At 47.6% G+C, this 27,574-nt stretch overlaps 1 protein-coding gene across 1 annotated transcript in view; it reads left to right on the top strand.

Annotated features, from left to right (window-relative positions):
• Positions 1 to 6,719: 6,719 nt before the first annotated feature.
• Positions 6,720 to 27,574, top strand: part of LOC100765804 (stimulated by retinoic acid gene 6 protein-like) — a 39,078-nt gene continuing 18,223 nt past the window's right edge. Inside the window, exons 1-6 of the mRNA XM_027403169.2 lie at positions 6,720 to 6,739; positions 16,423 to 16,498; positions 18,734 to 18,834; positions 22,758 to 22,888; positions 24,105 to 24,225; positions 25,308 to 25,353. Of these exons, the coding sequence (XP_027258970.1) occupies positions 6,720 to 6,739; positions 16,423 to 16,498; positions 18,734 to 18,834; positions 22,758 to 22,888; positions 24,105 to 24,225; positions 25,308 to 25,353 (495 nt within the window). The remainder of the gene's footprint in view (positions 6,740 to 16,422; positions 16,499 to 18,733; positions 18,835 to 22,757; positions 22,889 to 24,104; positions 24,226 to 25,307; positions 25,354 to 27,574) is intronic.

Below are 27,574 nucleotides of genomic sequence, written 5' to 3'. Positions count from 1 at the left end.
ATTTATGAGCTAAATAAATGAATGGAAAAAAAAAGCCTTCCTGCCTTCCTACGTCACCTTGGACTTCCCCACACCACGCCCTCACAGGCATGTTCCAGCACACCTGTCGGGGCTACTAGGAGGTGGGGCTACAGTGTCTCCCTACAGATGTGTTTTCTCAGAAGGCAGTCAGCCTCCGTGACGAAAGGGCTGCCTCCTTTGAGCAGGCCTAGGCTGTCCCTTTCAAAGTCATCATTCCTGTGGTGAGGAGGTGAACACCTTCCTGCCAAGGTCAGTGGAAGAGTTGGCATTTTCCTTATTCTCAGGGCACCGTTGAATGTTGGTTTTAGTTCACCTCACAACTGCACACTGCATAACCTGTCTGTTCATTCATTCATTCATTCATTCATTCACTCACTCATTCTTTATTCAGCAAACTTTCTGGGGCTGTCACAGCATGCCAAGCCTGTGTTGGGCACAGGGTTGGAGACACACATACTACATGCTGTGTGCTCAAGAAGGTGGCCCAGGATGGGCAGAGTCATCAGTGTTACTATTATTTTTTTCTTTTTTGTTTTGCCAGACAGGGTTTCTCTGTCACTTTTGAGCCTGTCCTGGCACTTGCTCTGTAGACCAGGCTAGCCATGAACTAACAGAGATCCACTTGCCTCTGCCTTTCAAGTGCTGAGATTAAAAGCATGCGCCACCATGCCTGGCAGAGTATTACTTTTTTGTCTGTTTTGAGACAGTCTCTTTCCATTGTTCTGGCTGGCATGCTGTATGTAGTTCAGGCTAGCCTTAAACTTACAGAGATCCTCCTGCCTCTGCCTCTGAGTGCTAGGATTAAAGGTGTGCACCACCATGCTGTGCATTTTTATTTTATTTTTCAAAAAACATGTTTTGCTATTGTTGTTTTATTTTAATTTAACTTATTTTTATGTGTATGAATATTTTGCCTACACATATGCACGTGTACAGTGCATGTTCCTGGTCCTTCTGGAACTGGAGTTACAGATGGCTGTGAGTCATCATGTGGTTGCTGGGAACTGAACTCAGGTCCTCTGCAAGAGCAGCCAGTGCTCTTAACTGTTGAGCCATCTCTCCAGCCCCCTATGAGTATTAAATAGAAAAATATGGGGTAAAAAAAGAATAGAAAGTTTTCAGGGCAAGTTAACTCCTCAAGTGACTCCCAAAGTGTTAGAAGCTGTTTTATTGGCTGTAGGCTGTGGAGGGAGTAAGCAGGAATTGCAGGAGTGAATATTGAGAGCAGAGTCCAGGGGCCTGAGGACCACAGGGAGCAGGGCACAGCCGGTATAGGGGAGAGGGTAGAGCAGGAGATGGGGAGAGGCCTGGCAGGTAACAGTGTGTGTTATCTCAAAGTACTGCCTTGGTGCTAAGAGACTCACACTGTAGAGTGTGTGTGTGTGTGTGTGTGGAGGGAGGGGGGGTGAGAAAGCTCCTCCCCTAGTTCTAAAACAAGTCCTTATGTCCCAACCTGACCTATATATAGTGTCATATTTAATAAGCAGTGTCCTGTGCAGAAATTATATGTCATTCACACAGGCAGGTTTCAGTTAAACTTTTGCCTGTTGGTGGAAAAGTTAGTCTTATATGTGGAGAAGCTTTGAATCCGGCCAAGCTAATGACCTCTGAAAGGAGGCGTTTAAGTTCAGCTCTGTTTCACAGCATTCCGAAGATTATGCATTATTAGGTAGTCTCCCCAAATGTTATCTTCTATACAACAGCACTGTGCAGAGAGATGCTTCATCCCACCCAGATCCATAGCCACCTCTGCAAACATTTCACGCATACCTACGATTTCACGCATACCTATGACTTAAGAGACAAGGAGCTCCTAACCACCAGCGTGACTTGTCACTCGGACAGCCCATTTCTTGGCCACACTGTACACTGCCAATGGAGACATGCCAGCAGTTTCCCATGCACACTGGCATTAGAGAAAAGGTCTATGTGATGGTGGTGGCAGATGCTATTATTTTAATATATAGGTAACTGAAAGCCTGTTTTAAAAAAGAACGAATTGCTCTCTGTCCTAGTTAGCTTAAATGGTCAACTTGACACAGACTATGGCCGTTTGATAGGAAGGCTAGGTCTGATTGGCCTGTGGGCATGTCTGGGGGGAGTGTCCTGATTGTTAATTGGTGTGGGAGAGTCAAGCCCAAAGTGGGCAGCACCAGCCCTAGGCAAGTGGTCCTGGATTATATAAGAAAGCTAACTAAGAGTGAGGCAGTGAGCAAGCAACCTGTGAAACTAAACAACTGGACCTTTCCTTCTACACATCGTTGGGCTTCTACAGCTTCTTGGAGCAGTGCTCTGGAAAAGCGCCACCATGTGGACAAAATCGGAGTGACTTTTCCTCATGGGTTCAATGCTAATTTCCTATGATGAAGAGCCAAAGAGTTGGTCAGGAGAGATGCCCAGAGCTGTGAGTTTCCCCGAGTGTGAGTGTTGGGGTCAGGGAAACCCTCGGAACTTGCAGAGGTAGACAGAAGAGTCTTCAGATGTCACTGCCGAAGCCTTACCCCACTGCAGCCTAGGGCAGGGAGGGACTTTTGCACGGTTGGTTAGTTTTCCTAAGTATAATTATCATTTATAAACAAAAAGGTAGCTTTGGCCCACAGTTCTGTAGTCTGGCAGTCGTGGAGCATGTTGCTGTCATCTTCTCTGCTCTGGAGAGGGCCTACTGCTACTTCAAAACCTAAGGCAGAAGGAACCTGAGTGACAGAGACACACCGCCAGGGGACTTGTGTTACTTTCATGTTTTTGATAATTGAGATGGAGTCTCATGTAGCCCAGGCTGTCCTAGAACTCACTATGTAGCCAAGGATGCCCTTGAACTCCAAATCCTCCCATCTCCTCCTTCCAAGCGTTGAGGTTACATACCTGAGCCAACACGTCTTGTTTCTACAGTGCTGGTGAAGGAACCTGGTGCCTGGTGTACATTGGACAGTTATTCTACCACCTGAGCTACATCCCCAGCCAGGGACACATTTATAACAACCAGCTATGGCAGGAACTACCCTAGTCCTGTGCAATAAAAACTCTCTTGAGAAAGATAGTCATTGGTCACCCCCTACCTCCCTCATCACCTTCCACTCCCACCCCTACAACAATGGCAAAATTCACCAAGTTTTGGAGCTACTGAGCCAGATTCGAGCCACACAGCTCTTAGGGAAGAGTGGGGTTGAAGGCCCAGGTTTCTAGTTCTCCCTGCCCAGGCTTCCCTCTTTGCTCTGTCCCTGCATGCCTCTAGTTTGAGTGACTCTCTTGATGCTCTACAAGCAGCCTTCAAATGACTTCTGACCCCGCTTCTCCCCATGCAGCCCCGTCACAGGGCTTCCCCAGTCCATCTGTGCAGTTGTTTATCCATCATTCTCCATGTCTTGAGTGGGTGAAGGTGTAAAACTCTGCCCTCTCTTGAGGGAGGAGGGCCTTGTGCAAGATGGGCTCCTGACCTATCCAGAAAGGAACATGCTAGATTTAGCAAGCATTTAGCCCCAAGGACCAACATAGTTCACAGTACAGAGCACTTTGTGATATTTGTAACACAAATGAGTGTCTGAATGAGCAAGGAAACAAGAGTCTGGCTATACCACCTCAATGGCTTTTTGAGAGCTGAGCCTTCTCAGGACAGTCTGGAAGGATCAACTTCTTCCAGATTTTGAATGCCCAGCTGGGAGGTTGGGTTTTAATTACTTATTTGGTTCCCAGATCTGTTTGTGAAGGAATGTGAGCCAACTATAAATTCTTTCTCAAAAAGAGAAAAGCAGTCTTTAGTCAAGGGTCATTCCCAAGCCCAGAAACACTTAGTGTCACCAGGTCTCCCAGATACTAGAGTTCATTTGTTCCTGAATTTAATAATTAGGCCATACTTCTACAGAAGGAATAGAGGTTCTCCTATGACAGGCTCCTGACTCTCAGGAAGCAAATGCAGTCATTGTGACATACTGTTCCTTCTGTGGCTTCACTAACACTCTGTACCCCAATAGGCACAGGGATCAAAGATAGTGACTTCTCTGCTGGGTCCTGGTGAATTCCATCAATGCTGTCTCCTCACTCTGCCCTTGGCAGCATCCCTCTACTGAGATCTCCAGCTGAGTGCCACAGTGCTCTTCCCTATACAGTAGTTTGGCTTTTTAAAAATTTATTTTATTTTTTTGAGACAGGGTTTCCCTGTGTAGCTTTGGAGCTATCCTGGAATTAGCTCTTGTAGACCAGGCTGGTCTCTAACTCACAGAGATCCACCTGCCTCTGACTCCCAAGTGCTGGGATTAAAGACGTGCACCACCACTGCCCAGCTTTGTTTTTTGTTTTGTTTTTTTAATCTAGAACCTGTACAAACTGCTGGTCAGTAGTGGTGCATGCCTTTAATCCCAGCACTCAAGAGGCAGAGGCAGGTGAATCTCTATGAGTTTGAGGCCAGCCTGGTCTACAGAGCAAGTTCCAGGACAGAGAGATAGCTTGTCTCAAAAAAACAAAAACAAAAACAAAAACAAAAACAAAACACCCCCCAAAGAACCTGTAAAAACTTAGATATCCCAAAGCTGGGTAGAGGAATCAGTGTACATTGCATAGAAGAAATAGTATTCATGAAGGCTCATGTAGGCCGGCATTCTGGAGAGAAATCATCCATGGGAATATCTTAGATACATCTCAACTTCTAGGTTTGGATTCAACATTGAATCTTCAGAAAAGGCAAGAAAGCCTGAAGGGGTGTGGAAAGAATAGGACCACAGGGCTCATGCCAGCCCCTCAGACATGGCACCTTGTTATTACAGATGAAATCTCCCTGAACTTACTTGTTTAAGAATAGATGTCTTGGCTTTTCTACATTAGTGTCTGCCTTCCCATCACCCCGTGTTCCAGAGACAGTTCAACAATGGCCTTTTCTTCAGGCTGTGAGGAGAATGGTAAAGGTCATCTGAGAGGAGAATGCAGCCACTTGCTGCATCCTGACCAGGAACCAGGAGGACCTGCAGTGGGCACCTCCAGAAGAGATGGGCTCTACGCGCCTACCAGAGAGCTGTGGTCCTTGCCGTTGAGCCTCTGGACACACACACTGGAGAACTGCCATTCCAGAGAAGCAGCAGCCGGCTTCCAGGCAGTGCTTCCCATGCCTCTCTGTTTGCAGGAACCTGGAAGAAAGCTGAGTTGCCCTGGGCCCTCCTGTGTTCTATCTTTCTTTCAAGACCATCTTGACAGCCAGCATTTTCGGAGCCTCTTCTGCACCTCAAACATTGTGCTGATTCAGATCTGGTCATGTGGCTGAACCACTACAATCAGTCAGGAGCCCTGGGACTTGGTCACCATTATCTGTCATGACTAGGTGTTCAGCTGGTCGGTGCTCTCTGAGTGTCAGTCACTCTCCTTACATGTTTGGTATCTTAGCTCATTTGAGCCTCAAGTGTCCATAACCCAGGTGCAGCTCATCTTCAGATGGGCTCAGCGGACAGACACTGTGACTTACTTAGTAACAGGTTTCTTAACAGGAGAGCTGACTCCCAAAACTACACTCCAAAACCCTGCACCCACCAGCGTCCCACACATTCGGAAGGCTGTATACAGGAGATGAATGTGCCCAAGCCAAGAAGATGGCATGGCAGGACTGGGTAAGGATGTTTCAGGCAGTGGTAGAGAGATCAAGTGCGTGATACCATTGTCTGGGGCATCAGTGACAATGGTGACCATTGCTCACTGCCTCCCCTCCCACCATAGCCAATGAGACTGTTGGGGTAGGCTCTGAGCTCAGACGCATGAGCTCCTGTTACTCAGGATGCGACCTTCTTTGGAGACCGTGCCTTTAAGTCATTAAGCTAACCTGAAGCCTTAACTCTTAAAATAGGAGACTTGGGCCTTCAGGTGCTGACAACACCCTCTGTACTCCAGGAAGGATTAGAGAGGGTCAAGTGAACCGCTGAGACAGATCAGTCCCGTGTGTCATAGTCTGCTTACTTTGGGAGCTGGTTGGTGGCCTTAAAGAAAGTGTGGTAGAGGGAGCCTTTCTGCATCCACCCTTAAGAATCCTTGTTGGGTATTTGTTCCTAGATACCAATGTGGCTGGAGCCTGGCTTGGTGGGGGAGAGCCACTAAGTAGCAGCCTTACTTTCTGCCCCAGGAATGGGAGGCCCAGGGATGGTACAGCTAGCAGGCCGTGCCATGTGGCGGGGGGGGGGGGGGGTTTCTGTTTTGAACTTGTCCCTGCTCATTTCTCCAAGCAAAAGGCTGGCTGCCAGTGCCCAGGGAAAACCTCTAAGCCAGCCAGCGGTCCTGGTTTATGGCCTGGAGGCAGAGTCCTAGTTTATTACCTATAATAAATTTTTATAGCTACCCAATGGCACACAGCTGCCCAGCAAAGTCTCCACATACAGTGGGAGGTGGGTGGTCCTGGGACCACAGCTGGGGCAGTGGAGAGGGGTGAAAGGGACAGCAGCGAGGCCCAGGAGGAGGCAATGGAAGAGAGGTGCCCAATCTCGTAGAATGAGGAGCAGAGCAGCAAGCAGTGTTGTGAAACCAGGAAGAGAGGGCTGCTGCCTGATTTCACTCCCAGGTAAATGTTTGACTGGATGTTTGCCTTTTCTCTGAGTTTTGGGTCTACAGATCGAACTGAGCAGAACACTAGTTCATGGGAAGCCATCATAACCAAGAGCCCGAGAGACATTGAAGCACCGGGGGCTGCAGCATCCACCCACACACCACCTGCAGCAGCACTCTTCAGCAAGATGCTTGCAGCCAGCACAAGGTGAGAGGCAGAGGCTGAGACATGATGGAAAGTTCCAGATAGCTAGCTCCTCCTAGCTCTTTTGATGTTGGTGATCAGTGGATCAGTGGGAGAAAGGCATGCACTGGCTAACCTGCAGGCAGGCAGACACAAAAAAGGCAGAACTATGGTAGATTTCCCCCATGTCAGTTCAGAGTCACATTGGGGTAGAGCCCAGGTAAGGACTTACAGGATGGTAACTTGGAATCCTGTCTCCATGGTTTCTTCACCTGTCATTCTGGTATGAAACTCCCTATCTTCCTCCCCCTTTTAATGGATGTTTTATAGTTGTCCACATGTATGGAGTACACTCTGATGTCTTGATATGCATATGGCACACTGATTTGACCTCAAACATTTATCATTTCTTTGTGATAAGACGCTCCCCACTTCCCTTGCACTTTGAAATATGTAGCTGATTGTTAACTATAGCCACCTTTCTAGGCCCTGAAACAGTGGCACTCATTCCTCATAACTGTAACTTTGTAGCAGTGGTTAGCCTGTTGCCAGCCTTCTTCGGTCTCCTTGTTTCTGTCCTGCCCTGTGTTTCTATGAGTCAGTCCTTTCTAGATACCCTATATGAATGAGGTCATGCAGTATTTATCTTTCTGTCCCCGGGTCATTTCACTTCCTGGAATGTCCTCCAGGTTCATCATGTTGTCTAAGATCACAGGCTTTTCTTTTTTATTTGAAACTAAATAGTATTCCACTACATTTTCTTTGTCTCCTCATCTACTGTTGGACTCCCTGGTAGATTCCATACCTTGGCTATTGTGAATATTTATTAGAATAAACAAGGGTTCAGGTACCTCTTGGATATGTTAGTTTCATTTCTTTTGTCTATTTCTCACTGGTGGGAGTTTTGAATCCTACGGAAGTTGTACTTTTGTTCATTTAGAGACCCTCCATGCAATTTCCCAGGATGCTTGTGCTGATAACCCCAAGAGTGTATTAGAGTACCCCTGTCTCCTCCTCAGCAGCATTTTTCCTACTATCTTGCTGAAAATAGCCTTATGACAGTAGTGGGTGCGCCCACAGTTCTGAGAGGATCAGAACAGAACTGGAATGGGAAGGATGGAGGATTTGGGAAGTCCTGCCCAGGTGGCAGGGATGGAGAATTTCACTCTGACCGGGAAACATGGTGGATCAAGAACAGAAAACAGGCCCACTGCCTTCTGGGTCCCACGATCTCTCAGAATTCTAAGGGCTCACAAAGAAGACAGGAGAGAGGGGAGCCATGAAGACAGAGAGGGCATGATGCGTGTCACCTAGAAAAGCAGGACAGATAGACTGAGCAGGCTGAGTATATCTGGATGTGGGAAGGGAGCCCAGGAGAATCTGCCCCTCTCCCCCTGTGTCCCCAGTGGGCTCTGAGGCTACAGAAGGGGGAGACTGAGGTGACAGGGGCCTGATGCTATCAGATGTGAGTTTCTAGAGAGGTCTGTCTGGTCCACATGAAGGACAGGTTGAGATGGAGCAAGATGCCCTATGGTCTTAGTGAAGGTGATGATAGCCTGTGTTATGAGCATGGACAGAGATGAAGGGATTCCATGGGGATGGAGAAGACAGCCAGAGTTGCTCTGGGTCTGTGATGTGGAGCCACTACTCCTGCTGTGAGGACTTCAGATAGGTGCATGAAGCCACCACTCCTGCCATGAGGGCTCCAGAGGACGAGCTGGTTAGAGGGCTGTGCATTTGGGACAGGCTGACCTGTGGCTCTGTGGGACACTCAGAAAGTGCTCCCCAGGAGGCAGGCAGCTGACTGTAGGCTGTGCTGAGGGGACTAGGCCCATCATGTGTCAGTTGCTCCGCCCCCTTGACCTTCTTGCAATGTCAGTCCTGTCCCCAAGAGCTTCTTCAACTATAGTCTCCTCCTGGGCAAAGGCCTGGCCAATCAGGGCCCTTCTCACAGGGACTCTCTGGCCTGAGCATGCTGCTCAGCTTTTCTCCAAACACAGAACATGGGGTCATTTCCCCTCCAAGGACTCTGGCTACAAACTCTCTATCAGAATCTTATGTCCATGTGTCTGAATATGCTTCCTACTTGGAAGACCTAAAGTATTAGACTTTCAACTCTGCTACCCAGTGGCACTTTGGGCTTTTCCTTGGCTTCTTTGAAATATGCTGTGGAAGGGGCTAGCTGGAAAGGAGATAGAAGAGTGTCTATCCACCACACAGCATTCAGTGAACATTACAGTTGCTTCCATTGGGTGAAGGACATGAAGGTGTGTGCTGCTGTGTTGGATAGCTGGTAGGGAAGGACTGGAGAGATGGCTCAGTGGGTAGGAGCACATTCTTCTCTTGCACAGGATCTAGGTTCGGTTCCCAGCATCCATGTCCAGTGTCTCAAAACTATTCACAACTCCAGCTTAGGGATCTGAATTCTCTTATGGCTCCTGGGACACCTGCACATATGTAGAAACACACACACACACACACACACACACACACACACACACACACACACACAAATAAATATATTTATAACTTTCTTTTCCCCCATTTTCTTTAATCTGCATGTGTGTTTTGCCTACAAGTATGTCGTGTACCATGTGTATGCCCTGTGCCCATGGAGGCTAGAAGAAAATATCCCCTGGAAATGGAGTTACAGATGGTTGTGAGCTGCTGTATAGGTTCTGAAAATAGAACCTAGATCCTTCCAAAGAACAGCCAGTACTCTTAACTCATGAGCTATGTCTCTGTTCCTGGTAAAATAAATCTTTAAACAGAGAATGTAGGGAGTAGAAATGGACCCCTTTCTTCTTTAGTTGCTCCCCCCCCCACCCACGACACACTTTTTTTCATGATGGCTGCTCTGGGCTTTTCAGACACACATAAAAACAGTCATGCATGCTCCTCGGAGAAAGACAGCAACCAGGATCTGGCCATGCCCAGCCAGGAAATCAACTCCAAACAAGTAGAGAGGTGGAGGCAAGAGACCAGAGGTCTGCACACAGAGAAGACAAGGGGCCAGGGAGAAAACAGAATGGATGTAGGGTGCGTATGTGAGGGCCCTTATGGTCATTCTTCTGATTCTTAGAGCTTGTTTCCCAGGGGCCAGCTGAGAGCAGAGGGTATCTGAGCCCCAGGAGCCCCAGCAACTTCAGCAGAGCTGTGGTGACACAGGGCCATTTTCCTTGTGTGGCTTCTTTGATAGAAGAGTCTGGCAGCTCAAGGGGGCAGCTGCAACATCAGAGCACAAGTGTCCTGCTCTGGGCCACATTGCTGGGCTGATCATGGGGCCAGAGTCAGCAGTCACACTGGTTGTTGGTTACCAAAGTGAGGGACTGCAATCCACATCATGGCAAGGGGCCCAGGTCAGGTAGCCCTGATATTGTAGCCCTGTGACAGTGACTCACTTGTCAGAGGAGGGGAGGGGCCAGAAGGCTGATCCTGGGAGGAAGGACACTCTCAGAAGAATTGGTCAAGTGCTCTGGAGTCTGGGGGGAAGCTACTCAATCACTAGAGTCCCCTTCAGCTCTCCTGTGTTTCTCTTCATTTTTTTGAAGACAAGCTCTCAGTGTGTAGCCCAAATGAGCCTCAAATCTAATATATAGCATAGGTTGGCCTCAAACTCCTTGTAATCCCTGCCCCATGCCTCAGTTTCCCAGAGGGCTTTGATTACAGGGTGAAGATGCTCAGCTGGAGAAACCCTGTTTATTCTCAGAGCTGCCCACAGCAGAGGAGGAAGGGGAGTTGAGGGCTTAGAGGTGAACCTTAAGGCAGAGGCTAGCCTGGGCTACAGGAAGAAATCCTGTCTCAATGTCACTCCCCTTCCATACCCCCAAAACCTCCTAAAACTAAAACAAGGTTTCACATAGCTTTCCGGTGCCCTACTCACAGTGTGCTCACATTGCTCTGATTGCTGGCACTGAACTTACAGTTTTCTTACTCTTAGCTCCACTCTTGCCAATTCACAGTTAATGTTTATCTCTGTCTTCCAACTGTGGACACCCTCTTTCTTCTAGGCCATGCCCAAAGGCAGGAGTACAGCTACCGGGGACATGCTGGAGATGTGTCATGATGGGCTTTTTACACAAAAATAGGCATAGCTGTATGCGAGTTCGTTATAGATTATACTGATAAAACAGATAGGCACATAGCATACCCATGTGGTAAATACTCCCTGCTCCTTATTCCAGTTGAACAGAGCCAGTTAGTTGTCTCAATGACAACTCTGAGTTTTGCTGATCCCTTGTCTCCGGGTCAGCCTTGAACTGCAGCTGGTCAGTGAGCCTGGTTTCGACATGAGTGGTGGTAGATGCTTTATTTACATGAATGAGTCAGACAAATGGGGAAGAAGCAAGAAGATACCAGTGAGAAGGCCCTGGTATAGAAAGTACTTTTTGATGAGCCATAGATAAGAGTTTTTGAATCTTGGAAGAATAGCACCTCAAAAGAAAAAAAGAAATCATTTTTGAGTAGCTTACAAAGCATAGCTATAAGTATAACAGGCTTGAGGCTAGAGAGGTGGCTCAAACATTAAGGGCACTGACTTCTCCTGCAGAGGACCCAGGTTCAGTTCCCAGCATCAACATGGTGGCTCAAAATCTGTAATTCCAGTTCCAGGGGACCGGATGACCTCTTCAGGCCTAGACATAGACACAGACAAAACACCCATATATATACAATGAAAATAAACAAATCTTAAAAAGAAATATAACAGATTAAAAGCTCTGCATTATAGACATTTTCTCTATCATTTTTAGTCTTCATAGAATGGTCAACTTGCGCTGATTGGAAGTAATCCCTGGTTCCTTCTGGGTTCCTGTCACTGCTGATCCCAAGCCTCAGGGCTCAGGAGGGCGGGATCCACAATGCAGATGAAGGCATACTCCCCAGGAATGAGGCATTTTCAGGCTTCATTGCTTACGCCTTTAATGTAACCTGTTTAATTTTTGACAGTGGTGTTTAATAACTACCATGCAGTGTTTCTCATCGTGACAGCTGGTCCTGTCAAACAGACCCAAGCCAGCCTTGGCAACACCTGTGTCCACCTTGGTCCTCCAAGGCCTGAGGATTCATGGGATTCCCCTTAAAGCAGATTCCTTGGCACCAGGTGTGCTCAGAGTCCTTCATAGACACACTGCATGCATCAGGTCCCTTTTCCACGGCCCCTCCTCTGCACCGAACCAGGTGTATACACAGTCCTGTGCAGACACACTGCATGCATTTAGTCCCTCTTCCATGACCCCTCCTCTGCACTGAACTAGGGACCATTCTTTTTGCTGCCCTCGATACTGGCAAACCGAACAGGACCTGAAAAAGACCCAAGCTGTGTGATTTTCTCTGATCCCTGCCCCTCTCTGGATTCCAGCCTCTAGAAGGAGGTTCTTCTGGAAATCAGTGACCATTCCAAGTCCCCATGTGCCAGGCACCAGCTAGACTCAAAATGGGTGATGAGAAAGCCCCAGAACGCTGGCCTGGTGCTCTGGGGAGATTGCCATGCTCTGGCTAGGACAAGGAGCTCACCCACTGGGTTCCTGACACTTCCCTCCCCTCCCCCGCCCCCTGTCAGTTCCTTGTTTTAAAAAGAAGTGAATGCTACCTAACCTGCAAAAAGTTAAATTATGAACTAGAAATAGAGGGGGAGCCAGAGGGGGAGAGAATATCTGCATCCTAGTTCACTTCTGCAGGCGCTTCTCTGACCATCCTTGGCTTGTGCTTCTCAGAAGTAGAATTTTCAGAAGTGGAGTTACTGCATCCAGAAAGGTTCTTGGTGTATAAGCAAAGCAGTGCTCAGAGCCCTCACTCTTGTTTGCATCGAGACTCCCATAAACGAGGATGCCATCTCCTCTCAGCCCCTCAGCACAGCTGGGAGCTCCCTTCAGGGGCTCCCAATCTGAAAAGGCAGATGACATCTTTCGTTTCAGTACTAATTGATAGCTAAGGATTTATTTTATGGTATTAGCCTTTTTCAAAAATTCAGGACTCATGCAATTCAGGTTTCCAGGTATGTCTGAGGCTGGCCTTGAACTTGTGATCCTCCTGCCTCCACCTCGTGAGTGCTGGAGCTGCAGCTGCATCCCATACTGGACTGTTGTTTTCTATTTTAACTTCTTAGCTGGCACACAATAGCAACACAGGGTGTGGGTGTGACATGGCAGGTCCTCATACACTGGTCAGAGCAGGGCCATTCATTATCCCGCAGTCATCTCAAACATTGATCGTTGCTGTGTGTTGGGAGCAATCTCAACCCTCCCTTCCAGCTATTTGGAAGCAGTCAGTACATCACTGCTGGGTGTGACCACCCTTCTGTGCTCTGTAACTCTGGGCCTTACCCCTCCTCTGTAGCTGTAGCCCATGCCTGTCTCCCTCTGCTCCCTGTCCTTCCCAGCCTCTGGACTTGCATGAGATCAATTTTTAAAAAGCATATTTGTTGTCTGTGTCTACCTTATTTTACTCAACCTGATATTCTACAGGCTCATTTCTGTTCCTGAAAATTACAGGATTTAATTTTTTGTGATTGAGCAATATTCCATCACATATACATACCACATTTTCTTTATCAGTTTATCCATTAGTGAGCACCTCTGCTCATTCTCTATCTCAGCTACCACAATAGTTCTACAGGGAACATTTTTATTTCTTTTCCTTTGGATGCACACACTTGGAATGATGTACTAAGTGTTGTAGTTCCATTCTTAGTCAGTTGTTTATTTTTAGACAGGGTCTCACTATGTAGACCAGGTTAGCCTCTAACTCACAGAGATCCACCTGCCTCTGTCCCCTGAGTGCTGGGCTTAAAGGAATATGCCACCATTCCCAGTTCTATGCTTAGATCTTGAGGACCCTCTATACTGTTTTTCCCAGTGACCATACTAACTTTTATTCCTACCAACATTCAGCATTACCCTCTCTGTGTGTCCTCACCAGCCCTGTTTTTTCCTGCCTGTGGTGCTAGGGAGGCTTCACACTAGTTAACACCAGTGGCCCACTTACATCTTTTGAGAAATGAAAGCTCTGGAGGCTAGAGAGATGGCTCAGCAGTAAAAAGCATTCACTGCTCTTCCAGAGGACCCAGGTTCGATTCCCAGCACCCGTGTGGTGACTTGCAGCCTACCTGCACTCCAGTTCCAGGGGCTCTGACACCCTTTCCTGACCTCTGCTGACACCAGGCAGGCAGGCACACAGTATACTTACAGACCTGCAGGCAAAACACTCTTCCATATAGAATAAAATAAGCAAATCATTTAAAAAGAAATGAAAAATCAGGTCACTTGCAAATTATGTTTAAATACCTTTTCTTCCTCCACTAGCAGCTTACTTACTAGTTTTTAGATGCCATCGGTCTGTGTCTGTCATTTATGTTGACTTAGTTTTCTTTCTCTTCCTGGTCGTTGTTGGCGTGATCGAACCTTTTCTTTCCTGTAACTTTTTATGGTACTGGCTCTTGTTCTGCCGTTCTCTTATGGTGGCCTGCCTCTGAACTGTTAACCTGCTTATCTAGAAGTTCGTTTTTATCTAAGTCACAAAGGGAGGAGGCAAGAGTCTGGAGTCCCCTGTAAACAGGGGAGCGGAGCCAGCCAGCTGTTGTTTCCCTCTGCCCTCCATGCAGCTGTCATTTGGTGCTTGAGCTGATGCTGGATCAGACATCCTATTTTGTAAGCTCAGACATCCTATCCTGAGGTACTCACCTAGCTACTGACTGTGTTTGCTGCTTCTTCTGTTCCTGTTGCTTCAAACCCTTCTTCATAGGTTCATTTTTCTTATTGCCTGAGAATCTTCTCTAATTTCTTTCAGACAGTTTATAATGGAAAATATTTTTCAGTTCTTTTGCTTATAAATATGCATTGACTACATCATTAAATGGAATGTTACATGTGAATAAATTTGGCATTTATAGATTTAAAACAAATATTTACATATTCAAATTCCTGGGGCCCTTGGCAGTCTTCTTTTTCTGATTTCCCTTGGAGGGCATGCCCTCTAGCGTTCACTCCAGAGAGAGCCTGCGTTCCTGCCACTTCCTCAGGAGGAAGGGAATAAATACAGTGTTCACTGAGTCTCTGGCGTCTTGGGGGCAGTCTTTCTTGTGGTATCTTGGGTTTGGAATGGGTGTTCACGTGTGCTTGAGAGGATATGCTGCCTATGTCGGGAGCCTGACTGTAACTGATGTCAGGTGTGGTTTAAGGCTGGCTTTGGGGTTGGGTGGGGGGGTGGATGTGCTAGCTGTGACACTTCAGTGGCTGGTCTGTGAAGCTCCAGGCTCCCTCCAAGTGCTACTTCTGATGCAGCCATGGTCTTCTCTCTGTGATCCATGCATTCTATACTGGAGATGTAAATACACTGTCCCTGGCTGACCAGGGTCAAGGGTAGGCTACTTGGGCTAAGCTGTTCTGTCTTTACTGCTCCCTTTGCAAGCCTCATGTCAGCACTCTATGCCTGTTTCCAGATACACTGACTGGATCATTGCATTTTACACACACTCTGTCTCTCCCCAGGCTTGGTGGCAGGTCCCTCTGCCAGCTGAATCATCTCACTGGCCCTGCTCTTGCTTCTTGCATGGTTATGGAGCTCGTTACATGTGGTCTCACACTCTGTGGTCCTGCTGGCTTGTTGGTCTTTTCTCTTTAATCTTGTCTCAGTTCTCTGATACTTCTCTTTGCTCTCAAGTATGGCTTCTTCTCTCCCTCCCTCCCTTCCTTCCTTCCTTCCTTCCTTCCTTCCTTCCTTCCTTCCTTCTTTCCTTCCTTCCTGCCATGTAAGGGTTTTTTGTATGATTGAGAGACTGATGCATGTGCTCAGCTTACCTTCTCAAGAGGCAAAAACAGAACTACACTTCTGTCTCACTTCTCACCTATTGAGCCCCGCCCACTGATATCTAGATATTTTAGATGTGTGGTCAGGCATAAGCAGAAGCCGCTAGGATTTTAAAGGATTCCAGGAGATGTGTGTGTTCCTGGTCTCCCCCGAGGGTTGCTCTCCCTGACACCTCTGAGGGGCAGGAGTCACTGATTGCAGGACGCAGCTGAGGAGATGGCTGGCTGGGTGTACTGGAGTCAGGAAGGGCAAGAACGAAGAGGATGGAGGTGATGCTATGATGGGCCACGGTAGTGCTGTGCAGTCAGGGCAGCAGCTGCAAGGTGTGGTGTCCCCTAGAAAAGAGAAAATCCCTTGTCAGGGAAAGCTGCCTGGCAATTTTGCCTTGAGATCCTGAACTCTGAGGACATATGTGGTGTGTAGTCGAATGGCTGCCCTCCTGTCCCAGCAGCTCACTGGTATTTCTGACCTTGGCTATGAAAAACCAGGTTCACAGGCTGATTTCTTGGGAAGTTAATGATGGCGCAGCCTCAGTCCCCTCACCTGCACAGGGCCCTTGTGAGGCTCTGGGAGGGTGGGAAGAACTCTGGTTAAAGGATTTCATAGTCATTAATTTCCCTTAAAATGTGAAAAACTCTGTAGTATTATGTAAAAAGAACACCCCACAAAACCCAAATCTACCCATGACTATGTCATCCAGAAATGAATGGGGGTTTTGGTGCCAGCTCCAGGCATGCTGGATAGATCTTCAAAACAATGGATGACAGCAGTCCTTTGGGGAAGATGGTGAGTGAGCAGTCCCGGTCTTGGGGAAAGCAAGTAAGGAAGCTCAGATGGTCCAAACTCCTGCAGACTGGAGTCAGTGCTGTCCTGGGGACTGATGATGTGAACCTGTTTTCCAGGACCAGGCAGCTAAATGTCACCTGTGACAGCTCAGTGGACAGGGAGTTCTTCCTCCATTACTCCCTCATCCCTTCAGTAAGTAAAGGTGTGGGAACACAGGGGAGGTCACGGAGCCACAGGCAGTGAGCAGAGGGGGCACCAGGGAGGGGAGTTTGGGATGCTCCACCACACAGCTTTTGGGCAGGCCTGCATCACTCAAGGGAGAGAGAGCAGATGGTTTTCCTTCCAGTGTGTGTCCAAACACACACAAGAAAGCATTTAGAGTCCAAGTGTCAGGGATATGGGACTTCTGACAGAGTGTAAAGGGGGGTTTCTTTCTTTTCTTCCTTTATTGTGTATGTGTGCACAGGTGTATGTGTGTGAACGTGTGTATGCCTGCATGTGGAGACCAAAGGCCTCAGGTACAGTTCACCTTTGATTTTGGTTTTTCAGTTTTTAAATTTGTTTATTTATGAATGTGTTGTCTGCATGTATGTCTGGGCACTACCCACATGCCTAATATCCTTGGATGCCCTTGAACTGGGGTTACAGATGGCCACAAGGTACTGTGTGGGTACTGGGGATTGAACCTAGGTCCTCTGGAAGCAGGCAGTATTCTTAATGGTGTTCTTAACTGCATCCTCTTTTTAGCCCTCACTTTTTGTTTTTTGTTTTGTTTTGTTTTGTTTTGTTTTTTTGAGACAGTCTCCCACTGAGACCTGAGGCTTAGTGATTAAAGCAGATTGGCTAGATAACCAGCACACAGGGATCTGTTTGTCTCTACCTCCCCAGTACTGGGATTACAGATGTATGCCACCACATCTGTTTGTTTTAATGTGGCTGCAGGGGATCTAATTCAGGTCCTTATGCTTGGGCAGCAAGTGCTTTTCTAAGTTATCTCCTCAATCCCCAGGAAGGACTTTCCTAAGGCAGTAAAGATAGGGCTAAGGTCACCTTGAAAGATACAGTGAAGAACATTCCAGACACAGAGGAAAGCTTCTGTGCAAAGGCCCTGTAGAGGGTGGAGGAAGGCAAAGTGGAGAAACTGAAAACTAGAGCAGAGAACCAAGAGGTGGTGGGAGAGTCTAGGAGGTGGGTGGGTGGGCTGTGCGGGAAAGAACTTTGTGGGAGGAGGGTTGAGCCAGGCGGGGTGAAAATCTCAAGCCAGTCTGGGCTACAGATCATGTTCAAGACTCTTCTAAACAATCTCATGAGGCATAGTTCCCACATTTTAAAAAAAAAAAAGTAAAAAGAGGGCTAGGCATGCAGCTCAGTGGTAAGGCACTTTGCCCAGCATATGCAGGGCCCTAGAGTCAACCCTCAGTATGGGGAGGAGGTGGGAGGAGAGAGTTCCAGGTTTGGGGTGGATGAAGGAACAGGGCAATAGGAACATGGTAAGTTTCACCTAAAACATGCTGAATCTGAGACGCTTTCAACAGAAATGCCAGCTGGATAGCCTGACAGACCTGGAGGAAAACAGGGACAAGGGCTTGGACATACAAGAGATCTCTCTCCAGAAGCCAGGGAAGGAATGAGCTATCCAGGGGCTTGGAGAAGAAATGGCGAGAGCAAGAATGCATGGTGGAAAAACCCAGGGAAGATGGTTGAATGAGAAGGGTGCAGTCAGCCTGGGGCACCGCTGGCAGATCACATTGGAGTTGGGCATTGCCTTGAGCTATAGAATGACTTCTGGTGACTTCAGTCATAGCTCCTTCAATGCAATGATAGGGTCTGAGGGGCCAATAAAGACAAGGAAATGGAGAGCACATATAAACAATTCTCAAAAAGTTCCTGGTAAAAGTAGGATAAAGAATATGCCTGCATGTCTGCCTGCATGCCAGAAGAGGGCACCAGATCTCATTACAGGTAGTGTGAGCCACCATACATTCAGGCAGAACACTGTATTCATGATAGATAGACAGACAGACAGACAGACAGACAGACAGACAGACAGACAGACAGATAGATAGATTTAAAAACAATAAAAGAAGAATATGCATCTGGTGCTTAAGAACATGACCACATCCACAAAAGCAAAATGGGAAAAGCCTGATAGGCGTGGCTGCCTCTGTACAGACAGAAACCAAGCACAGGGAGGATCTGCCTCCCTCCTAGCAGTATGTGGGAGAGGTTGGACTTGAACCTCTATCTGTGAAGGGCCACACAGAGAAAAGGTCAGTACAGAACCTTCTGGTAGCTCTGAAGTACATGGAGTTCAGGGTGTCACAGGTGCTTTTAGCTCTCCATTGCCCACATGTTCTTTTCCTGTGAGGCCACCAAGGCCACCCTGAGGGTGACTGGGTCCCATAACATACTGTTCTCTCCTTACAGCTTTTCATCATTTTGGTCTTGTCTTTCCTCCAAAGACGAGAGCATCGTAGACAAAGAGATGACACCTTCTACCTCCTGGGGGATCACTTTGGAATCATCATGTGAGTTGGTTCAGTGTCATCCCCTGAAGTTTGGGGTATCCTGTGTTTGGGACTAATACAAAGCACAAGGCCACATCGCTGTGAAGAATCAGTCTTCTTCCACTGTACACACTTGCCCTTCCAGCTTGTCTTAGGGTTTCTATTGCTGTGATGAAACACCATTATCAAAAGCAAGCTGGGGAGGAAAAGGTTTATTTGACTTATACTTCCACATTGTAGTTCATGGCTAAAGGAAGCCAGAACAGGAACTCAAGCCAGCACGAACCTGGAGGCAGGAGCTGATGCAGAGGCCACAGAGGGTGCTGCTTCCTGGCTTGCTCCCCATGGCTTGCTCTGCCTGCAAGCTACAAGGCAAGGTGAAGGGCTGAGGCTGGCTGTGTTAGTTACTCTTTTCTATTGCTATGACCAGATACCTGACAAAGAAGGTACCAGATACCAGAGGGAAGGAAGAGTTCATTTTGGTCTGCAGTTTAAGAAGCAATACAGTTCGTCATAGCAGAGAAAACATGGTGACAGAGGAGGAGGCAGCTGGTCACATTGCTTCTGCGGTCTGGAAGCAGAGAGAAGTGGAGGCTGGTTTTCTGTTCACTTCCTCCTTTCTGTCTAACCAGGACCCAAACTATGGGATGGGATGATATTATCCAAGTTCAGAACTGGTCAGCTAGACCTTTCTAGAAACATCTTCATGAATTTACCCGCAGACATGTTTCCATGGTGATTCTTTATCTCATCAAGTTAACATGCAAGATTAACAGCCACATTGATAAAGACTCTTTGACCCCACACTGGACATGTGGCAGAGCTTGTGAAGCAACCACATTAAACTTCCTGGACTTACATGATCATGGCTTATCTGACTGGCTCCTGTCACAACACCTGGTTCTCTTAGTCATGCTGGCCTCTCTCATTGTCACTGACTAATGCTCCCTGCTATGAGAAATGTCCATCATAGGCTCATGTATTTGAAAACCTGGTCCCAGCTGGTAGCCATGTTTGGGAAGGTGATGAGACCTTCCAGGGGAAGAGCCTTGCTGGAGGAAGCATATCAGTAGAGGCAGGCTTTGAAGTTCCTGTTCTCTCTCTCTCTCTCTCTCTCTCTCTCTCTCTCTCTCTCTCTCCCTCCCTCCCTCCTTTCTGTGCACAGATGAAATGTGATCAGAAATATGTGGCCAGCTTCATACTCATGCCTTCCACACCACAGTGGATTGTATCCCTTCTAGAACTGTAAGTCCAAATAATATCCCACCCCGATTTGCTTTTCGTTGGGGTATTTTATAACAGCAACACAAAGGTAACTAACACATCCCCTCTTGTTGGCCACAAAGACTTCATGATAAGCAAAGTAGGAGGCTTCTGTCTCTTTTTAAACTTTGGTAAATGGAATCTCACATGCAACCTAAGTACCATGGTTGGGTCTTAATGGAATTCAGTTTGACTAGCCTGTACTGAGCTGGAATTCCTCCCAAAGTCCTGTAGGTTCCACCCTGCAGACTTTATAGTTCCTAAGCACTTGGTGACATGGAGGGCAGTGTGTTGAAACAGGAACATGAACTTGGTGCTGAGGAAAGCAATAGGGACGGCCTGATGGGGCAGGAGATGAAGACACTTCCTTAGGCTGAGGTCAACGGAAGGCAGAAGAGGTCTTGCAGACTCTGGTTTGTAGTGACCAGCTCTCAGATCCCCAGAGTGCAACTCTGTTTTTCTCTCCTGATGACAGGGCCTCATGTTACTCACACTCACACTCACCTCAAATTCACTGGGAAGCCAAGGATGACCTTGAACTCCTGATTCTCTTGCCTCCACCTTCCAAGTGCTAGGATTACAGGCATGTTCCAGTATTCCTGCCTCCAGGTTCTTATTCTGGTTGTTATTCTGAACTAGGGAAAACTCCTTTGCTTAGGAGAAACATTATCTATCCACATTTAGTGCCGGAAACAAAAAGAGATAATTTTAAAAAGAAAGTTACAACATTCTTATAAGTAACTAATTGATTTCCTGAGAACTGAAAGGAGACTCCCAAGCTGACTTTGTCTTTTTCTGTCGCCCCATGTCACTGGGGCATCTCTGAGACATTGTGCCATGCTCCTTTTGGTGGTGTCACTTAGGCTCCTGCTTCCCTGTGACTTTGGCTTTCCTGTGACAGCACTCTGATCCTGACTTGGAATGACTTTAACAACTCACAGCCTCAGTCAGGGTCACAATTAGAGAAAGACAAGGCCAGACATTGGCCTGTTGTAGCCAAACTCCAGCAGTGACCCATGAATCAGTCAGCCATGGCCAGGAAAGCACTGTCACTTTAGGGAGGGCAAAATTTCACCTCTGTGCTTTTAGGGTTTTCCAGCTGGGCTTGAGAATTAAATTGAGAGCTGCAGAGATGGCTCAGCCATTAAAGGCTGGACTCCCAACCAAAATGTCAAGAGAATTAAATTGACAGAAGACAAACTGACAGGGGAAAAACATCAATTTGCTTAATGTGACTTTTACAGGCACAGGAGCCCATAAGGACACAAGATTCAAAGGTGCAGTTAAAGTTGAACATGTAGGACCAGCAAGGTGGCTCAGTGGGTAAAGGCACTTTCCATCAAGCCCAATGGCCTTCCCTAGTTCCCCATGTGGTAGAAGGAGAGAACTGACTCCCACAAGTTGTTGTCCTTTGATCTCCATATGCCTAACACACACATATACACACACCTTTTTTTTTTAAGGAGAGAGAGAGAGAGAGAGAAAGAGAGAGAGAGAGAGAGAGAGAGAGAGAGAGAGAGAGAGAGAGAGAGAGCATGTAATAAGTTTGGGGAAAGTAGATAACCAAGAGTAACTATCAAAGAGTGTTATTTTGTAGAATTCTCTTGGCTTCAAGTTCTCATCCATGAGAATTATCATGCCATTTCTCTACTCTCTGGGGGCATCTTTTACATGGGAATTTCATCTGTTTTTAACTTGGTCAGAGAAATATTTTTATAATGCTTCTTAAAGATTTATTTTTATTCGTAAGAGTGCAGGTACTCTCAGGGTCCAGAGACATCAGAGCTCCCTGGTCCTGGAGTTAACAGACTTTTAGTTGTGAGCCACTTGACATGTGTGCTAGGGATCAAACTCAGGTTTTCCACAAGAGTGGTAGGCACTCTACACTGCAGAGTCTGTTCTCTGGCTCCTCACTCTGTGTGTATGTGTGTGTGTGTGTGTGTGTGTGTGTGTGTGTGTGTGTGTGTGTGTGTTTTCCCTTAAAGTTTTCCAACCTTAACCTTTATATGTGGTGGGTATTCTGCCTGCATGTAGGTCTACATACCATGCTCGTGCAATGCTCACAATTGCTAGAAGAGGGCTTTGCATAATCTAGGACTGGGAATTATAGATGATTGTGAGCCATCATATGGGTGTTGGGAATGAAATCATCTGGAGGATGCAAACTTTGCTTTTAAGTGCTGATTCATTTCTCCAGCCCCATATTTCTTCTAATTGTCATTTTTTGAAGTGTCTTTAAATCAAAATATCCCATATGCCAAAGTGGCATAGTTGAAGTGGCATAGTTTTAGCTCTTTCCTTTACATGGTTCTAGCTTAGCCAATGACACCCAGACCTTCATCAGAGATATCAGAGGGAAGAGTCTTCACAGGCTATGTCTGGGTGCCTGACAGTCTCCCTAAATTTGATGAGACATGCTCCTTGTTTTGGTATTCAAATAACACTGTCTGTATCTAATAAAAGCTTGTTTTGTTTTGCTAGGTGTCATGGCTCCCAGTGTCCTTGCTCCATCCCTACTAGATGTTGAGGTCCTCTGTGGGAAGAACTGTGTCTTCCTTACTTTAGAGTCCTGAGTCTGTGCTTAGCTCCCGACCTTGGTTGCAATGAGCAGATCCCTCTCCCTCCAATCAGCTGCTTTCCAGGTAATCCAGAACCTCACACACTGTTTCTGTTGTCTACAGGCCTCTGGACTTTGTGGGGACTTTCAGCAACCGATGGTCCTATGGAATTGCCTTTGGGGCCACAGCCAATAAGGTCATGTTCTTGTTCTCAGAAGGCTACCAGCCCCTGAAGGTTCCACAGTGGGCCCAAGGTACCGGGCCTGCCTCACACATCCTGGGAATGCTTGCTGGACATACTTGCTCTCAGTGGCCATGGGGGTTGTCTGGAGGCATGAACTCTGTGAGCAATCACATTCTTAGCCTTGTCCCTTGCCCAAAGTCAATGCTTAGTAGCTCATAACACTTCCCAGCTTGCCTAGGGAGCTCCTCCCAGTTAGACTCAGAGGTGCTTTAGACAGACATAACCAAGGCATAGGAAGTAGAATCTTCCTCATCTCCTCAGCCAGTGCCCCCATTGTTGCCTTCTAACAGCAGCAGTTTCTGCGGCTCCTCCTCAATAAATGATGTATGCTTCTTTGGACACTGGCCCACGGCCTCTCTCCCCAGGCTCCATGCTTTATTTAAAGGAGTTACTCTGACCTACAGATTGGTGAGCTCTCATACAATCCCAGAATCTCCTCTCCATGGTACAAACTGCAATATGTACTGCTGAAACACAGTCAACATCTCCAGGAAGACTGTTCGAGTCTTTGTCTCCTGGGGATGGGGTGTCACTGGTTTTTGTGTCTGTGTCCCTGTGGCAGGACGAATGTGCCTCTGTACAGTTCATTTCAGATTGCTCTCCTGCAGTCTTCCCCACTGCACTGTCATTTTCTCAAAGCAAGAACCCTGGCCATTTCTTTTGTGCAATAGGCCCAGGAGCATCTCAAAGCTGACACACTGTATGGGTCATCTCGGGTGACTGAGCCCTTCCTCGATGCTGTCAGTCCATCTCAGAGATAGCCAGTGGGGAAGCAATGTAACCATCACTTCTGTAGAAAGTGCTCTCCAGCGTGCACAGTGGGTGGACCAGTGTGACCACCACCTTCCCTCAAGTGCTCTCCAGTACACACAACATGCCTGTGTGGGCCTCCGTGGTACTCTTAGATGCTGTCCTTATAGCTGTTTTAGTTTGCTGGCTGGCTTGTATCTGTCTGCATATTGTGAGTTACTCACACGTAAAGATTCCAGTCTTCATCTCCATGGTCAATTGGCACCAGCCATGGGGAGAGGAGCAGGAAGGGTCTGTGGCTGACGGAAGGACATTGGTGCATTCCTCTGCCATGGTCTAAAGCTCTTCCTTCATTCAGTCAGCTCTTTAGATCCTGAGGCACAGGCTCGAGCTCAGAATGGAGTGCCACAGCTCTCCTGGCCACCTCTGAGTAGTGAGCGGAGGATCCCACAGCATCCCGGCCTTGTCTCTTGCAGCCTTTGTGCTTCTCATCGGGGGCATGGAAGTTGGCCTGTCTTACTTTCCCTTCTTTGCCTGCCTGTCCTCAGAGTTCCGTCTGGTCAGCTCCATCCTGGGCTTCAGCTACTCCCTGACCTGGTAAGATGACTCTGCTGGCTTTCTTCTGGCCATTTTGGCCATGGCTGAACTCTAGGCATGGGGACAAAGAGGGCTTGGGTTCCTCATGGAGAACAAGGCCCAGAATGGACAGAGGTGACTTGTCCAATGCCCCTCTGTTGCTTCTTCTTGGGTGTACTTCTGAGGCTTCCACAAGTCTGTTCAGGACCCTGTGTGCACCCTAGGAGGGTGTTCATGATTAGAATACTCCTAGATGCCAGGAATTAAGGAAAATTCACTCTGAAAACTGACTAGGTCCTCACAAAGGAGGCAGGAGCCCCATGTCCACGGCTTCTCCTAGAGAAAGTTGCCATGTCTGCTTAACATTCAGGGCCATGCTGATTTGGCCTCTTCCCCGTCCTTCTCCAGTCCCTAAGGATGTCGAGCACACACCTTCAGCCACACAGTTTCCTACAGTCCATACCTCTCCACTTACTCAACAATCATTCTTTATGTTCTACAGTAAGCCAGGGACAAAGCAAGAAAGAGCCTCACGGACTCTGTACCCTGGTCCCTGGGCCTCTGTGTCCCTTTTCCCTGTTCCTTTTTCCTTCCTGGAACGATGCTTGGCTCACACTGAATATGACTTCAGCACTACATACTTATGCAGAACTGACACCAGGAAACCTCTGTCAACTGAGTGACCTGCCTTGGAGCAGTTCCACTCCTGAGTCTCTGAGGGTCATCCCTTGCTCCCACTCTCCCACCCACCTACTCTTACCTTCAGCAAGAGCCTCAGCCTCAGTCAGGAGACTTAAGACCTTGCCCTGGCTCTGTGTCTGTAAGTGGCTTGGATAAATCACTTGCCAGCCCTGGATTTCTGCCTCCTTGAATGTTAGAGGGAGAGAGGAGGAGCATCCTGTGTCTTCCTCTTTGGTCCACAAGGACTCTGAGATGTGTCCCCCATCAGGGCAGGCCCAGCAAATGCAGCGCTCAACTAGGCACAAGCAGGTGCCCAGTCAGGAAGGGACATACACATTCCTCCCTGGGGGTAGCAGGCAGGGCTGGGCTGCTGTGGATTATGCTGGGACAGAAGCCAACCCTAACCTGCTTCTTTCCTACAGGTTTGTGGTTACCATTCTTCAGATCTCACAGTGTCCCCATGGCCAGGTAAGTCCCTGATGACCTCACTCAGGGTGTTCAGTTACCACCTCAGGGCCATCTGGCTCTGGGAGCTCAGACAAGCCTTCTCAGGGCTTCAGTTTCCCCACCTCTGGGGGAGGGGATCACGTACGGTTCACCTGGCTTCTGTGTAGCACTTTTCACTCACTGCCCCCTGGTCACAAGCAGACATTGTCTCATTTGGTCCTCAAGACAGCTCATCAAACCTATGTCATAGGTGAGGAGACTATGCCAACTTTGCCAAGTAAATCACAGGAGGCAGCAGAGCTGGGATCTGGGGCCGCGAAGGCTGATGTCAAGGCCCCTTTCCCCTCCACTCAGCCCCAGCTTCTCTTGGTGTAAAATTGGAGAACCACACAGGGGAAAACTCCAGCATGACCACCCGGTGCCATCACCAGAGTTAATAGAAGCTGCAACCCAGAAAAGGAGCAAAATGGAAAGGATATTGTTAACCAGGGCCACACAGTTCTGGAAAAGCTCCATTTGGTTACACTGTGACAATTCTGGTGCTGATTTGGTTTCTAGCAGTAAATGAACGTATTTCTCTAGATTTTTACCTTCCCTGTCCCATGGACCCCAGTAATGACCAGCCAGGAAAGATGCTTGTCATCAATGGACACACTTTAACTGACCCCTCACTGGTTACCCTAGCAATGGCCAACTTGGGGCCAAAGCCAGATGCTTTTTTTTTTTAAAGATTTATTTATTTATTTATTTATTTATTATGTATGCAGTATTCTGCCTGCATTTATTCCTGCATGCCAGAAGAGGGCACCAGGTCTCATTACAGATGGTCTCAGCCACCATGTGGTTGCTGGAAATTGAACTCAGGACCTCTGGAAGAGCAGTCAGTGCTCTTAACCCCTGAGCCATCTCTCCAGTCCCCAGCCAGATGCTTTTTAAGCTCCTTCCTCACTGTTGACCTTTCTGCCATAACTATCCCAGCTTGTCAGTGGGCCCTGATGAAGCAGGTTTACACAAAGTAAAGGCTTACACCATCAGCAAGTTGCTTGTTCCTTGTCTGTCCTTCCTTCTTGTGGTCTTTCAAGTGTCACACTGCACTTGAAGGGCTCCCAGGAAGGTTTGGGGGAGTCAGGGAGGTTATCTGGGCCTAGAGATCAGGCCTTACCACACTTGCCAGGATTTAACAGTGGATTATTAGATGCATGTGATAAAGACAAGTGTGGTAGAGCCCAGTTAGAAGAGAGAGACTGGTGCTGGATGCTGGTGCACGCCTTTAATCCCAGCACTTGGGAGGCAGAGGCAGGCAGATCTCTGTGAGTTCGAGACAAGCCTGGTCTACAGAGCAAGTTCCAGGACAGCTAGGGCTGTTACACAGAGAAACCCTGTCTTAAAAAAAAAAAAAAAAGAAAAAGAAAGAAAGAAAGAAGAAAAAAGAGGAGAGAGAGAGAGAGAGAGAGAGAGAGAGAGAGAGAGAGAGAGAGGTGAGACCAAGCAGCTGAGCATTCCCTCCACATCTCGACTTGGGACTGGGAAGGCCTGGCGAGCCTCTGCCCAGGAGGATGCCTCTTTGCCACTGATTCCAGGACCTGGATTCTGGGTTACAGTCTTCCTTTGCACCTCGTTGAACCTCTCAGTCTCCAGAAGTGCGTTTGAAATTCCAAATGTTCTTGGCTCTATGTAGGGAGAGGATAGGATCTTACTTCTAATTCAGACTCTCTCATTGTGAACTGCTATGTGTTAAGTTCCACTCCAATCCATGGAGAGACAGACAGACATGGAGGAAAAACACGAAAATGCTGGCCATGGTCACGGTGAGCTGGAGCATGTGTTGGGGGAGGAAAGGAAACTGCGACACCTCCATCTCAGGGCGTCTCTATCCTGTATCCTTAATCACAGCACCAAACCCCAGTTTCCTAGGGGAACTTGGTCCCCAGAATGTGACAGAACAGGAAACCAGCCAGAACAGTGTGAAAGCTGAGTCCTACTAGCATTTGTCTGAAGCGGTTAACAAAAAAAGGATTTCAAAGAAGTTGAAAACACTCCCTTTAGAAGCCCATTCATTTCCATCTCCCTCTTCCCTTTTGTCCCCCCTTCCTCTCTCCTCTCTCCCTTCTCCTATCCCTCTCTGTTCTTTTATTTCTTCCTTTCCCCATCCCAACCTCCTCCTTCCATCTACCTACTCAACCCCGTATTCCAGTCTCTCATATTTCCCCAAAGGAGACATCTACTTTCTTCATTAGATTAA

Source organism: Cricetulus griseus, chromosome 2 (assembly GCF_003668045.3).
Source record: "Cricetulus griseus strain 17A/GY chromosome 2, alternate assembly CriGri-PICRH-1.0, whole genome shotgun sequence".
NCBI lineage: Eukaryota > Metazoa > Chordata > Mammalia > Rodentia > Cricetidae > Cricetulus > Cricetulus griseus.
Note: the sequence above shows the minus strand (reverse complement) of the source record. Positions and strands in the feature narration are given on the sequence as shown.